The 14,331-nt window shown below is 36.3% G+C and overlaps 1 protein-coding gene across 3 annotated transcripts in view; it reads right to left on the bottom strand.

The window, feature by feature from the left end:
• Positions 1–14,331, bottom strand: part of LOC119530640 (bromodomain and WD repeat-containing protein 1-like) — a 146,824-nt gene that overhangs the window by 5,615 nt on the left and 126,878 nt on the right. For 2 of the 3 annotated variants that reach the window (XM_037831537.1, XM_037831534.1), the window contains exons 30-33: positions 10,967–11,193; positions 8,325–8,492; positions 7,203–8,108; positions 5,287–6,207 (exon numbers count right to left, since the gene is read on the bottom strand). In XM_037831537.1, coding sequence (XP_037687465.1) covers positions 5,287–6,207; positions 7,203–8,108; positions 8,325–8,492; positions 10,967–11,193 — 2,222 coding nt within the window. The remainder of the gene's footprint in view (positions 1–5,286; positions 6,208–7,202; positions 8,109–8,324; positions 8,493–10,966; positions 11,194–14,331) is intronic. The other variant, XM_037831540.1, reaches the window with a different exon arrangement.

Here is a 14,331-nt window from a genome sequence, read left to right as displayed (position 1 = left end):
GGGAAGTTGACTGCAAACTGCAGACCATAAAGAATCAACCACTTAGATTGTAGTTGGCTTATAATAGTAAACAAACAAACAAACAAACAAAAAAACAGCCTTTTGTTTTAAGATGACTACTAAATTTACTAAATTTCGTCAGTTAGCAACTGACTAAAAACTGGTTCCTAGATGATAATGTTAAAAATTCAGATGTGGTAATGAACTAATTTAGAAAGTTAAAGTAGAGATCTTAAGTGGGAATGGAAAATTAAAGGTTTACTTTTTAGACAGGATCCTGTAATAGTAATGTTAGAATTTTACAGGTGAACTGAATGCACAGTGACAGTCCAAAGATTGATCAACACTTAGAAAATTAACTTCAATGAATTAAGGAGTCCTTCACCTTTTAACCACTAATCAAAAAAGGTAGTAATTTCTGAATTATTTGCCTTAAGGAATCAAGGGTACATAGGACTGCTACAGTCAAAACAGTCTCTAACTGGTCATCGCATTTCATTAGGCCAGCAAAAAAACGCCTCTTCTCTTTGGCAGTCCAAATTTCCACTTGAAAGTTTTAAGAAATGATAAAACTAAACCTTAGAATTAACTATAGGATGAAGAAAGAATTTTTTAAGAAAAATGGAAACAAAAAAAGTTTTGAGAACTAAAGAATGACCAGAAAATATGCTGTAACATTGATAATTAAATTCAGTGAAACAATCAGTCTTGGAGAGTACTTGAGAAATAGATGTATAATTCCACATTTACTTAACACGCTGCCAAAGACAGCCTGTAAAATTGTAGGACATAAATGTAGTCATCTGTCACCCGCCCCAACCTCCCTCCATCAAACCCAGGAAAACAATCCTTGAAGAGATTCCAAATGACAGTCTTGATATTTTTCTACCAACTTAACATTTTAGGAGCCAGACTGGTAAATAAAAAATCTCCCAAGTTTGAGAATCACCATGTATCCTTAGGATATTTTTCTACCAACTTAACATTTTAGGGGCCAGATTGGTAAAAAAAAAAAAAAAAAAAATCCCAATTTGAGAATCACCATGTATCCTTAGGCAACATTTGTAATGTTAGAAAATAGCTTTAAATCCTTAAAATGTTAGAGAAGACAACACAGCCTTCAGCATAACGTTCTTTACTCTTCAGTCCTTTCCTCAGATGAACAAGGATTAGCATTTACTAATCTAGCTGGGCTGCATCTTTTCCACAATGCTCCATTTTCTCCCTAGCTTTGACACTTTTTATTTGGTTTGGGTCTTATGTTTCCAAAATACAAGAATAAGACGACTGCCAAGTCTTAAACTCTTCTGTCGCAATTTCTTACGGTTTGTGGGTTACTATTCCCTGATACACAGCAGAAGAGGCATAATTTAAATAATAATTAAGCAATGGAAAGTCCTTCTACAATAAGGATGCTTTGTTGCACTCCATCCATGGAATGACTGAAATGTAATTTGCATTCAGTGTAAGGAAATTAAAGCAGGTGGTGACACTTGATAGAGTAAATATACTAACTTCATACTGATGAAAAGAATGAAGTTGGCATTTTAGCTATAGAAAGGCAAAGCAAAAAGACTTTTTTCTGGTCATTTGTAAGCTGCTTGAAAAATCAATACAACTGAGTAGAAAGGAAAATATTTAAAATATTGTATGCACTGTTAACAATGTACTTGCATTCTACAAGAATACAAACCTCTATTTTCAGTTGGCACAACCAAATCCAATTTATACTGACAAAAAGTTTAAAATCATTTCAATTTAGTTTTTAATACCAAACAACGAAGTTAATAAATTGTTTTCTGATTAAAAAAAAAAAAAAAAGAAAGAAAAGCCAGAGGAGAGCAAGGGGATGTAGTATAGATCCAATGTTATTCTAACTCACAATTTTCATTGAAGAGGTCATCAAACAGTGGAGTGCAAAAGGGCTTGTGATGTGTTGTCATCCTGAAGACAGTCATAAACTTAGATAGTATTTCTATTGGCTATTTTTACATCCTGTCTTCCCATTTGCACTTCTAGGTTTTGAAGTGCCTTTCCTAAAACCTAAGTTCTACCCTCCTCCCCCATTTTCTTATTATAAAACTAATTTCCCTTTTAGGTATAACTCAACCATTTGGAAGAAACCTTTGTGTTGTAATTTAGAAGCTATGAATAACTTTATGAAAATCATTCTTTTTGAGGATTATTAAATAAATGATTTAATCAGAGATTTCCCAAAATAAAAAAGGAGAATGACCACCCTGTGAATTATCTGAAAATGGAACAAACTTTTCCCTTTATTCAGAAGATACTACACATTGTCAGTATACCCTTTTAAAAATAAGAAGGATGGGGAAAAATGCTTTTGAAGCCTCACGTATCTTTTAAACGTTTGAAATTTTTTTCTTAGTAAGCTTGGCAAAATTCTTTCAAAGGAGGCAAAAATCAAATCTGAATACCTCAGAATCTTTCTTTTTTAAATCACAAAAGGAATAAAATCATAGGACTTTGGACATATACAACCACAGTAGTCTTTTTTTAATATACACCATTAAGTTACTACTTCAAGTGCAATGGAAAGCTATAGCACTTATTTCTGGATCAGTTCACATTCAATTTGCAATCCTTTGTCATTTTTCTCAAGAAAAATACAAACTGATCCCAAACATATTAAAGTACATCTGTGCATTAAATCCCTGTGTATTCTGCATTAAGGAGGAAAAAAAAAAAGTCAAACATGTTCTAGTGCTCAATGTAAACATTTTTAACTATTAATTATTTATTAATTTTCTTTAAAGATATTTAGGAGTGTGTACTTATTCAAAGTAATCTTAGGAATAGCACCATGACCAAAAAACCCATAATAATTATCTTCATATTTCCTATTTTCAGTTCAGAACTTGAGAGCCTACCATAGCCAAACATATTTTTAAAGTTACCAGGTCCAACTTTTGCTTTTTCTTACTACCAATCTGATGAAACCAAAATACTGCTTCTCCACACAAGGGTCTAACCATTTTGGACAATCAATAAACAGTTAATTCAGTTCAAAGGATGAGAACAGTTTCAATGAAACCTAAGCCTCAAAGCATGTTTCTACCAAAGGAAACTATTATTTATGGCTGTATCCCATATATATTTATGGATTTTTTGGTACCTTTTTTGCAGAAGATGGTAAACATGGAGTTATAACCCTGAGAATAGATCTAAAATAGAGAAGCTTAAGAGGAGCGTAAATAAATTAATGGCTCTGACATCTATCACCAGTTCTTAAATTTGGGGAAGGGTGTCCCATTAACTGTTTCAGGTCACCAGCCAAGGACGGTGACCATGAACCAGTCTGTCCACCATACACTTCACATGAGCTCTGAGAAGAGGAGCATCGTAGTTCTGCAGTGGTGACAGCTCTTTAACAACCAAATGAGAGATAGGTATCCACCTATCTCAGTTGGTAATGTCCAAAAATGTCCTTCCTTACATCAGAGTAGAAAGGGTAGATACTTCCTACCATGCCAGATGGAACATATAACTAAAAAGTAGAAACATGTAAGAACATTCTCAAACACTGATAGCAGAGTCTGATGCTTTTCCATATCTGCCACCTCAAGGATACGCAGGGGAAAAAAGGTTAATTTTGTCTAAAACCAAACACAATTAGGGCCAATAAATAACTTAAAGGTGGGGGGGGGGATACTGTAACTTACCCTTAGCTACTAAACATGTAAACCATTTGAATCAAGTCCATCTACAGGCACAAACAAGCTTGGAATGGCCACCTACACTGTCTGGAGTAGCATACTATAATGAGTAAAAATATCTGGCTCTAAAATAAGCTTACTGTAGTTTATGATGCCATAAAAGTTTTACTTTTCAATGGAATCCAAAATTATTTCGCCATCAAACTTGACAGTTTCTTAGACTAGAAGTCAACAATAAAGATACACTTGCCTCCAGCAAACATGCTTGGGAATGCACATGGCGGCAGTAAGCTAAGAGATGGAAAATGACATTTAACTACTGTCCTCTAAAGACGAAATCTGCAATTGCACTCAAACAAATGTCAACAATTTCCATACAGATGGGGAAATCTACATATAATTTAAATACTCCTTCAGCCCTGTACACTCTATTATAAAATAACACATTTTTCCTAAATCTAAGGCACTCAAACTCCCCTATTTCACAGAATACAACTACGGAAGAGCAAGATTTTTGTTAAATCCCTTACTTGGAAACCAGGAGATCTTGGGTAGAGACAAACTATGTAGCAATTTGTTAGTGCACTATTTAAAAGAAAATGCTACAACTAGGCTCTAGCATTAGAGGTTGAAAAAATACGCTCAAAACATTAAAAAAAATAATGTACCAGCACTTTATAAATTCAAGTTTATGAAATAAAAGTTGATAGTTTCCCCTTTAAAAAAGAAAAGAAAAAAAAAAAGAGAAAACCCCGACAGCATTTGCGGAGAAAAACTAGAAACCACTTCAATGAAAATGACTGAATCTGGTATAATGCATTCTACTAAAGTAGCCAGGGAAATTTTATCAGAAAGAAAAAAAAAGTGGTAGGTACCTTGCCTACTCATCATGGTTATGCCTCCCATGATTGTAATGTCAATATGTACATAATATTTATGAAGAATCTGTAAACATAGGTCACATGAAATTGTTATACTACTATAGGACAGGGGTTAAAAACTAACACCTCGTGACAAATTCAGAAAATGACAACTGCATGACACTTGCTACCATGAAAGTAATGCTCATTGGCTTGTATAACCAGAATGTCTATAGTGTTTAACAGATTTCAAACTCTTGCTATATGTAGTCAAATACTGTCAAAGTAGATCTGCCCCCAAAATGAAGCATATTTTGGCACCTGTGCTGAATGCTGCTACAAAGGCAAGCAAGTGCAAATAAAAATAGCAGTCATGATTTAGTCACATTCATAACTTTTCATAGAAAAATATAAATATATTCCCTGAATTGTAGGACAAAAAATAATTTCAACAGCCAGCTTTCACCATAAATTCCAGCCCATTTCCTCTTAAAATGAACTGGTTTTCCCTCAAGGTCATAAGGTGCAATCATCTAACACATTTTCTAAGCTTCTATCATCATCCCCATCATGGTATCTCACGGTCCTTCTACCCTGATTTCTCGTTTTTATTTTTGAACGTCGAAGAACTCTCTTAGATTTTGCATAGTCCAAATCCTCCCAGTCATTATCATCTGTATTTACCCTAGGACGTTTGCTTTGTCTTTGTCGTCTCACAATTTTAGATACGGTAGCTGTAAAAGTTTTACCTTTTCTAACTACTTTTGCTTTTCCTTTTGTTCTCCTCTTTTTGGTTTTTTTATCACCATTACAGTCAATATCTGATTCAGTTACAGATCCAAAATCTGATTCAGATTTGGGACTAGTGTCAGGTCCAATCTTTGAACACCCTGTTGTTTCAGAAATTTCCACATTTTCCAATTCAGGATGCAGCCTTTTCCTCTTTATTTCCATCTCTGCCGCTTCTTGTGAATCACGGATCACTTTTGTCTTACTGAAAGGAGCCTTCCCATAGGTCCTGAGTCTTCGGCCATTCCATCTGCGTAGCCCATAATTCAGTTCCTCTTCAAAATTATGCTCTGCAGTAGATTTTTGCGTGGAAGTTGACTCAGAAAAATTTCTACCAGTCTCACTCCCTGGAATATGCCTTTTTGAATCTTCTTCTGAAGACCCAATCAAGGAACGTTTTGTTTTAGATGGTGCAACATTTGCTTTATGACTATTGGCATGCCTGTTCTTGGGTTTTGAATTCAAAATACTTTCAGAGCCTGAGTCTCCATTTAAAGACTGACTAACACCTTTTGTACTACCTGCTGAGTCAGCTTCAGATGGCTTACCTTCACAGGCATACTGTTCATTTGGCACTTCACAGTTTACATCTCCCTCAGAATCACTCAATATCTTCTTAGCACTGGCGCAGGCAAAATGGAGGGGCTTCTTCCTACCATTTTTGCTCCTTGTGCACATATTCTCTAAAGTGACATCTTTTACATCACTCATTAGCTTAATCTTATTGGCAGCTCTAGTTGCACATCTTCGAGGAATCTTTAGGAGACCCATTTTGGCTTTTAATGATTTTTTAACCACCTTTGAATTGCTGTCTGAGTCACTGGAACAGACTCGTTTCCTGGAAACTTTTCTGTTGTGTCCATTTTCTTGTGACGTAGAATCTGAAAATTAAAGAATAGTCATTGATTCTTTAATAAAGAATGGCTAAGTCTAAAGAAACAAAATTACACTGAATGAAGTCAAATAGCTATTAGAACCATCTGCAAGTATGTTCAACATTTTAAACAACTTAAGCCCAGAATTCTTATTAATTTGGTAGGGGATAGTAGTGAATGGGATGAATCCTACCTCTTAATACTTTTTCAGCCTCAGTGCCATTCACAAGTTCAACATTATTCCATCAATAACATACCACACCCTTCGATCTGCACATGCAAAGCCCATGACACAAAAATATTATTTTATTAACATGAATAAACACTAAACCGTTTACCACTGCACTAGGGAATACACACTACTTACTCTCAGGCTTCCTGAAACTTTTCCTAATTCCTTAAGATCCAATTAAACCAACTGCTTTTGATCTTAGCTTTATCTGCTTTTGTTCTTCAGTATTTTTTCATTGTTCCCCATTTATAAGATGTCTGATCTTAATTAAACAAGTTATTTCACATCTCTGTGCTTCTGAGTTACTATCTGTAAGATGGGCCTTGATAATAATAGTAGCAATCTCTTAAAAGTTATGAAACTTAAACCAGTTAATGTAAAGCATTTAGAAAAAGTGGCTAAAACAGCTCAAAAACTGTTCTTTAGCTGCTGGCCATTAACACTACTTACCATATTCCTTTCAATAAATCCTACCCTTTCTTTCCTTTCCTTTTCTTGAACTGTCACCCATAGCCTGCCCCATCACCAACATAAGAAGTGAACTCTTTAATGGCAAGAGTTGTTAAGGCCAAGACTGCCTGTGAGGTGAATAAAACTAAGTATACTCAACAGCAGTGATGCACGTACAGAGGAACATAATGGATGCACAGAAAAGGCCAATAGAGAATACATGGGGTAAGGCTTGCAAAAATAAATATCAGGGAGAAGAAAATAGAATGTATGCCATAGGAAAGAAAAGAGTATCAACGAACCAAGGTTAATGAATTACCTTTCATAAAATTGTTTGATTCTTCTTTTCTTTTGTCATCCTCTGAATCCAAATCTGTTTCAGGTATATGCTCTGAGAAACACTGAGACCCAGCAGTAGGCTCACACTTCATATTCCCTGAAATTAGATTACTATCCATTTGGGGACATCCTCCATCTTCTTTGCCGTGTTTGTCAGATGCAGAGTCTTCTGAATCACTCAAGATCTTTGCTTTTTTAAAGAAAGTAGCATTCTTGCGACAAGTATCATATTTCCTACCACATTTTCCTGGTTCAGAATCTGCCTCCTCCCCCTCCTCTGAGTTATCCTCTGTCTTAAGTTTCTGCCCAGACGTTGATGGGCAAGCAGTTCTGATACGTCTATTATCTGAATCATGACTTTTGTCTTCCTCAGAAGACTCTATTTTAAGAAATTTTGTTTTAGAAGTTGCCGGAGTATGGGACTTAAAACCATTAGCATGCCAATTTTTCCGGGCTACCCGCAAATTACTTTCTGACTCTGAATCTCCATTTTCAGATTCAATGACAGTGGTCTGAGCAGCATAGGAACTGAACACTGGTGGTTGTTGATTTTGAGCTTTTTGCTCCTCTTCTTCAATTTCTGACCTTAAGCTCTGATCGTCTTCAGAATTATATAATAACTTTTTTCTAGCTGCAGCAGAAGCATCACGGTATGGCAGTTTCCGGCCAGAGCAGACACTTTCAGAGCTAGAATTCTCTTCTACATCACTCATTAGCTTTATCTTACTGGCAGCCACAGCAGCACACCTTCTTGGGACTTTACGGTTATTTCCACCTCTGGCTTTTACAACTTCACCAGTCTCCAATGAATTGTTATCTGAGTCACTTAAATAAACTCTTTTTCGCATAGCTTTTCTGCGGCATCCATTTTCTAGAGAGGCAGGACCTAAAAATAACAGTAAGATTAGAAAGGTCTTACTATTTCAACATTTCCAATGCCTGCTTTTTTTTTTTTTAACACCAAAGCTCATTTCTTATCTAAACCTAAAAAGCCTAAATGGTATTTAATTGCATGTAGATATATTAAATCAATAATGCATTCAGTGTTTAAATTTGGGCTCTCTTGATATGCAGTCCTCCAAAATACCACTGAGTCTCGTACCAGTTTTTCTCTGAGCAGCTCTGGTTCTGGTCACCCTGAGACTACTGCTTCTGGAGAGCCCACCACGTAACGAGGATTCACGAGCTCCTGAAATGTCCTTACTTTCCTCTGAACTATTAGAAGCTAAAGATGATGAAGAGGTAGCTGAGGAATCTTCCATTTCACTTTCTGAAAAAAAAATAAAGTAATAATAGTTAACTACCTTTATTATCTTACATAAATATATAGTTACTTCTTATTTCCATAACACAATGTACTAAAAATGAAGTCTTTAAATAGTTAAGAGCTTATTTTAAAAACTGTTCCAAAGAACAGCAAATAAAATTTTGGTATTAGAAAGTAAATAACCAACATTCCAAATCAATTCTTGTTATCTTATTTCTGAAAATAACATTAATTCTGGACTAGATTTAGAAAATATACTTAACATATTTTAAAAATAAACTTCCATTTTAAAATTAAACTAATTAGTTCCACTATCATTTCTTTCTATTATGTCAATCAGATATTTCCGATAGAAAAAAATCATTTAATGGCTGGCATTTCAGTAGAACTACTTCTGGGTCTTTTTCTAGTAGCCCATCCTAACAGCAGAGTTACATCACACATGCATAAAGCTCAAGAAAGGTCATTTCTACAGGCTCTGCAAAAAGAAAAATTAGATGAAAGAAATAATTTAGTCAGGACTAACTGGTAATTTTTCCCACTATTCTAGTTAATGAGTGCATGCCCCAGAGAAAACACAAGACAGGAAAAACAAATTTCTGTTCCTTCATTCATATTCAGTTCTTATATGCCTCGCACAGAATGAAAATTTCACCAAATTGAATAGGAATGTATTGTTAAATGACAAAATATTGCTCCATAAAAAAAAAAAAAAAAAAAAAAACATGTCAGAAAATAAAGTGGCTGTGCTGAATTACACTGGACACCAAAATGTGTCTCCTCCTATGACATGGCTCTCCTGGGTGCCCGTTTCCACTGTTGCTACTCTATTCCACCACATTTGACTCCATTTTCAGACTTGTCGCCTCCCCTGCACATCAAGGTCAAATTGATTAATCATCCTGAAACAATTCATCAATCGACTCCCTTACCCAACAAATCGACCCAATTAAGAAATCTCAGCCTTGCCTGTCTCTAAAACTTGGCTGTGTTTTAATGAGCAATCCTATCATTTTTAACCACCCCCCAAAATGCACCATTTACTGTGGGCAGTCTTCATAGGCACAATATGCATCCTTTTTTCCTTCCATGTTTTTTCTTAGATTGCTGCTTTGTTTATAAAGGGTCAACCCATAATCCCTATTCAAATCCTCTCCATTCTTTAATTCCAATTTTCAATTATTCCACCTTAAAATGATCAGATATGGTATCTGATAGATGCGTTTAGATGCATTCAATGCTCTAAATGCTCTAAATGCATTCCTTAACTTTGCGCATATCAGCTTGGTTGTCTAACCTTCTCCATAGCATTTTATCGCAACTAACTTCTATTCCAAAATAATATTTGCGGGTGTATTTTTCAATACTATCTGTGCTGGTTTGAATCTATCATTTCCCCCACAAAGGCCATGTTCTTTTAATCCAATCTCGTGGGTGTAGATTTATTTGTAGGTGGTACCTTTTGATTTGATTATTTCCATCGAGATGAGACCCCCACCCATTCAAGGTGGGTCTTAATTGGTTTACTGGCATCGTCTATGAGAGTATAAAAGGCAGAGACATTTTGAAGAGAGCTCAGAGACGCTTACAGAGAAAACAGCCAACATTTTGGAGACAGCCTTTGAAACCAGAACCAGGAGATGCTAAGCTAAGAGATGAAGCCCAGAGTTTGTCCTGGAGAAGCTAGGTGAGAACCCACAGATGCTTAAAGAGAAAACCACTGGAATCAGAAGCTGAAAGCAATGCCATCTGGGGGCAAAGGACCAGCAGACAACAGCCAGAGCCTCTGTCTTCCCAGCTGACAGAGGTGTTCCGAACACCATCGGCCTTTTCCTCAGAGAAGGTATCTACCTCTTGATGCCTTAGTTTGGATATTTTCATGGCCTTAGAACTGTATATTTGTAAACTAATAAACCCCCAATGTAAAACCCAATCCATTTCTGATATATTGTAATTCCAGCAGCTTTAGCAAACCGGAACACTATCAATAACAATTAAATACTGGAATAATATAATAGTATCCTATCATCACAAGTCCCAAATCACTCAGCACAATATCGAAGAACACAACAAACAAAACATCCTCATTCACAGATGATAACAATGGTAGCCCATGGCAGTAGCACAAAGTTAAAATTTGAAAGGCCACCAGCTTTGAACTTACATATCAGTTTTCTTTTAATTTAAAGAAATACAAAAATTTCAATTTTTGCACACAAAGGGTGATGAATATTTGTATCGCATTATTTAAAATTCTGATAATTCAAATTTGCAAAAAATGTGGCTATACCATTTTTCAAATCACAGTACTTATCAAACATATTCTAATTATTCCATGTTTATTACTTGTGTCTCTTCCACTGAACTGTAAATATCCTGAGAAGCAAGACCATGCTTTTTATTTTTTTTTTTCTCTGAACCCGAAGTGTTACAAATTGGAGTACTCAACAACTGAATGACAATGTTCCACTTCTCACCTGATAATGTAGAACCATTTGTTAGAGGTACAGTTCTATTTTTTCTCGTTCTTTCTGCTGATCCAGCTGAATCTGAAGAATCACCAGAAGTAATGCCTGAAGAGATGCTAGCACCTGCCTTGTGGGTTGCAGAATATGCCGCCCTACTTGAGGTAGACTGGGTAGGAGAACCTTCCAACTCAGGAATTACTTTTATCTGGAATTTTAACCTATTCTGCTTCATGTTTCTGGTCAAAGACATGAACAAAGGAAACAATAGTTAATAAAACATAAAGGTAAATGATTCACAAAGAATGACTAAATAAAACTATTATTTCTTAATCTGAGATCAATTTTATGATCAAGATATTGAAATAGTCATTGTTACCATCTTATCCTGGCACTGATTACAATAAATAGTCCCTTAACTCTAAATTTTACATGGTTTTATTTAAATATGAAACAGTGAAGAAATCGTCCAAGTGATGGGGTTACAGAAAAATATATTGAATACCTTAGATTCTTTGGATTAAATGCTAAGAGAAGCTAACATTTATGTAATACAGAGCTCTACTCGGAAACAAATACTTTTTCTCCACTTCTAGTTTTCTGTTCCTAAAGATAGTGTAAAATTAAGAGGAGAACCAACAAAACTTGAGCAGAGGGGAAAGGTGAAAAAAATTTTTTTTCTAAGACCAAACAGTTGACAACTAAGCACCAGTTCATCCTAGTTGGCCCCAATGCTTCCCTTCATGCCAGTGTTTATGGGGAAGGAGAGCAGAAGTTTAAAGCAAGATAGTCTCTGGTTTTAACTTACAAATCTGGGTAATACTCATTTTGAGAAATCTTACTTTCCTTTAAAACAAAAAGATAAGACAACCTTTTAAGGGATATCTTGATAATCAAACTGGGAGATTACAATTCTTTAAAGCAGGGGTGGTAAACCGATTTGGGAGAGCCATGGAAAAGCCGTATGCCAAGGGCACTGAAAACACTGGTGAAGGTTGGTGATCCAGTAAGGCCAAAAGCACAGCTGCCTAAGGCTCTGATACTGCTTATGGCAAGCAAGAAATCAGCCAAAAATTTAAAAGGGACACCAGACAGCAAAAGGAGTCTTTGAAATGTGCCAACATATCTTAGGGATCTAGAAAGCTGCATATATATACAGGAAAGGCTGGAACTCATCCATAGCCGACCTTGGCAAAACAAAAGCAGAAAGTGAAAGCCAAAGCATATGTGTGAACTGAATTTTGAATATGTGCCCCTTTCCACAAAAAGACCCCTTCAGAAAAAGGCAGAAGACTTATGGGTTCAAAGTGATTAAGGAAAACTTCTGATCACTAAGCTACGCTGAGCCAAGAAAGACCTCAAGAAAGCAGCCTCAGAAGTAAAAAAAACAAAAATAAAACAAAAACACCAACCACAGATTTCAGTGCTAGGTCAAGCAAGTCACTCAACAAATGAACAAAACTGACAACCACCACCACCCCTGAGGGGGAGGGATCAAAATCCGGGGTTGCTATAATGTTATCTAAAATGTTCCATTTTCACCAAAAAATTACAAGACACGCAAAGAAACAGAAAAGTGTGGCCCATACACAGGGAAAAAATGTAGTCAGTAGTCATAGTCTCTGATGGGACTCAAGATATTGGACTTAGATTACAAAGACCATTTAAATCAATTATTATAAATATGTTGAATAAATTAAAGGAAACCATGTTTACAGAATTAAAAGAAAGTAGGACAACAATGGCTCACCAAATAGAGAATATCAATAGAGAGAGAAATTAAAAAAAAAAAAAAGGAGTTCTGGAGTTGAAAAGTATGATAACCAAAATACATATTCACTAAAGAGGCCAATAGCAGATTTGAGCTGGCAGAAGAAAGAATCAGAGAACATAAAGATAAGTCAATAAAGATTAAACAGTCTGAAGAAGAGAAAGAAAAAGAATGAACAAAAATGAAGAGTCTCAGAGACTGCTGGGGCACCATTAATCATACTAACATATGTGTAATGACAGTCCCAAAAAGAATAGGAAAAAGAGGTAGAAAAAATATTTAAAGAAATAATGGTGGAAAACTTCCCAAATTTGATTAAAAACATTCTACACCTCCACAAAGCGTCACAAATCCAAGTGGGATAAACTCTAAGAAATCCACAACTAGACACATCATAGCTCTTGAAAGCAGCAAGAGAAAAACACAGTAACATACACAAGGGAAGCTGAGTAAGATTAAAAACTGGCTTCTCAACAGCAACAATGGAACCCAGAAGGAAATGGGACAAAATATTTAAAGTGCTGAATGACAAATACCTTCAACTATACCCAATAAAACTATTCTTCCAAAATGAAGGTGAAATTAAGACATATCAGATAAGCAAGGACTGAGAGAATTCATTGCTAGCACATTGGCTCTAGAAGAAATATTAAAGGTTCTTTCAGCTGAAAAGAAATGACACCAGAGGATACTTCAAGTCCACAGAAAGAAAAAGACTACCAACACCAGAAAAGGTAATTGCATAGGTAGATACAAAAAAATAATTTTTCTTCTTTTAAATGATTTAAATAGCAACTACATAAAATATAAAAATGTAATAATCTGAGTTCGGGCAAGATGGCAGCATAGAGAGGAGTGGAAGCTAAGTAGTCCCCCTGGAACAACTACAAAAAACCAGAAACAACTAGTAAATAATCCAGAATAACTGCGGGGGGACAAACGAGACTATCCATTCATCATACACCAACCTGAATTGGGAGGAATGCCCGAGAACACAGCATAAAATCTGTAAGTAAAACCTGTGGAACCAGGTGGGGAGACCCCCTCCCCCATAGCCCGAGCTGTGGAGCCTCCTGGTGACAGAGAGAAGCTCTGTCCCAGCAAGCGAATACAGCTCAGCTGAGCTCCAACTGGGGTTTTAAGTAGCAAGTGTGAACTGCTCACTACAGGTACGCAGCCCCAAAAAACAGACAGAGGCTTTGGGTGACGACTGATCTGGGAGAGCCAGAGGGTTGCCTTGGACTGGGTCTGAAGGGGACTATCTGTTTCTTTTTTGGCTCAGTGGAGAAAGCCCCAGCCATTTTCAGTTTCCAGTGCTGTGACTCAGGGAAGGGCAGAGACAGCACAAGCAGAGAGCAAGACCATTGAAATGCTAATGACCTCCACCTAAGGGGTCTGTCTTCTCTAGGAGGAAAGGGGTGGAGCCCTTCCCATTCAGGACCAGACCCCAGAGCCTGGGGGAACACGGCCACACCTCCTCACACCAGTCAAGAATTATAGGCTAACAGGCGTCACCTGCTGGGCAGAAAAGCACAGTGACCCGAGGCATCAAAGGGTGGAGCAATTTTCTAAGACACACCCTCAGGGAAACCAGATACTGAATATT

The sequence above is a fragment of the Choloepus didactylus genome, chromosome 1, assembly GCF_015220235.1.
Source record: "Choloepus didactylus isolate mChoDid1 chromosome 1, mChoDid1.pri, whole genome shotgun sequence".
Taxonomy (NCBI): domain Eukaryota; kingdom Metazoa; phylum Chordata; class Mammalia; order Pilosa; family Megalonychidae; genus Choloepus; species Choloepus didactylus.
This window is presented reverse-complemented; position numbering and strand designations above follow the sequence as displayed.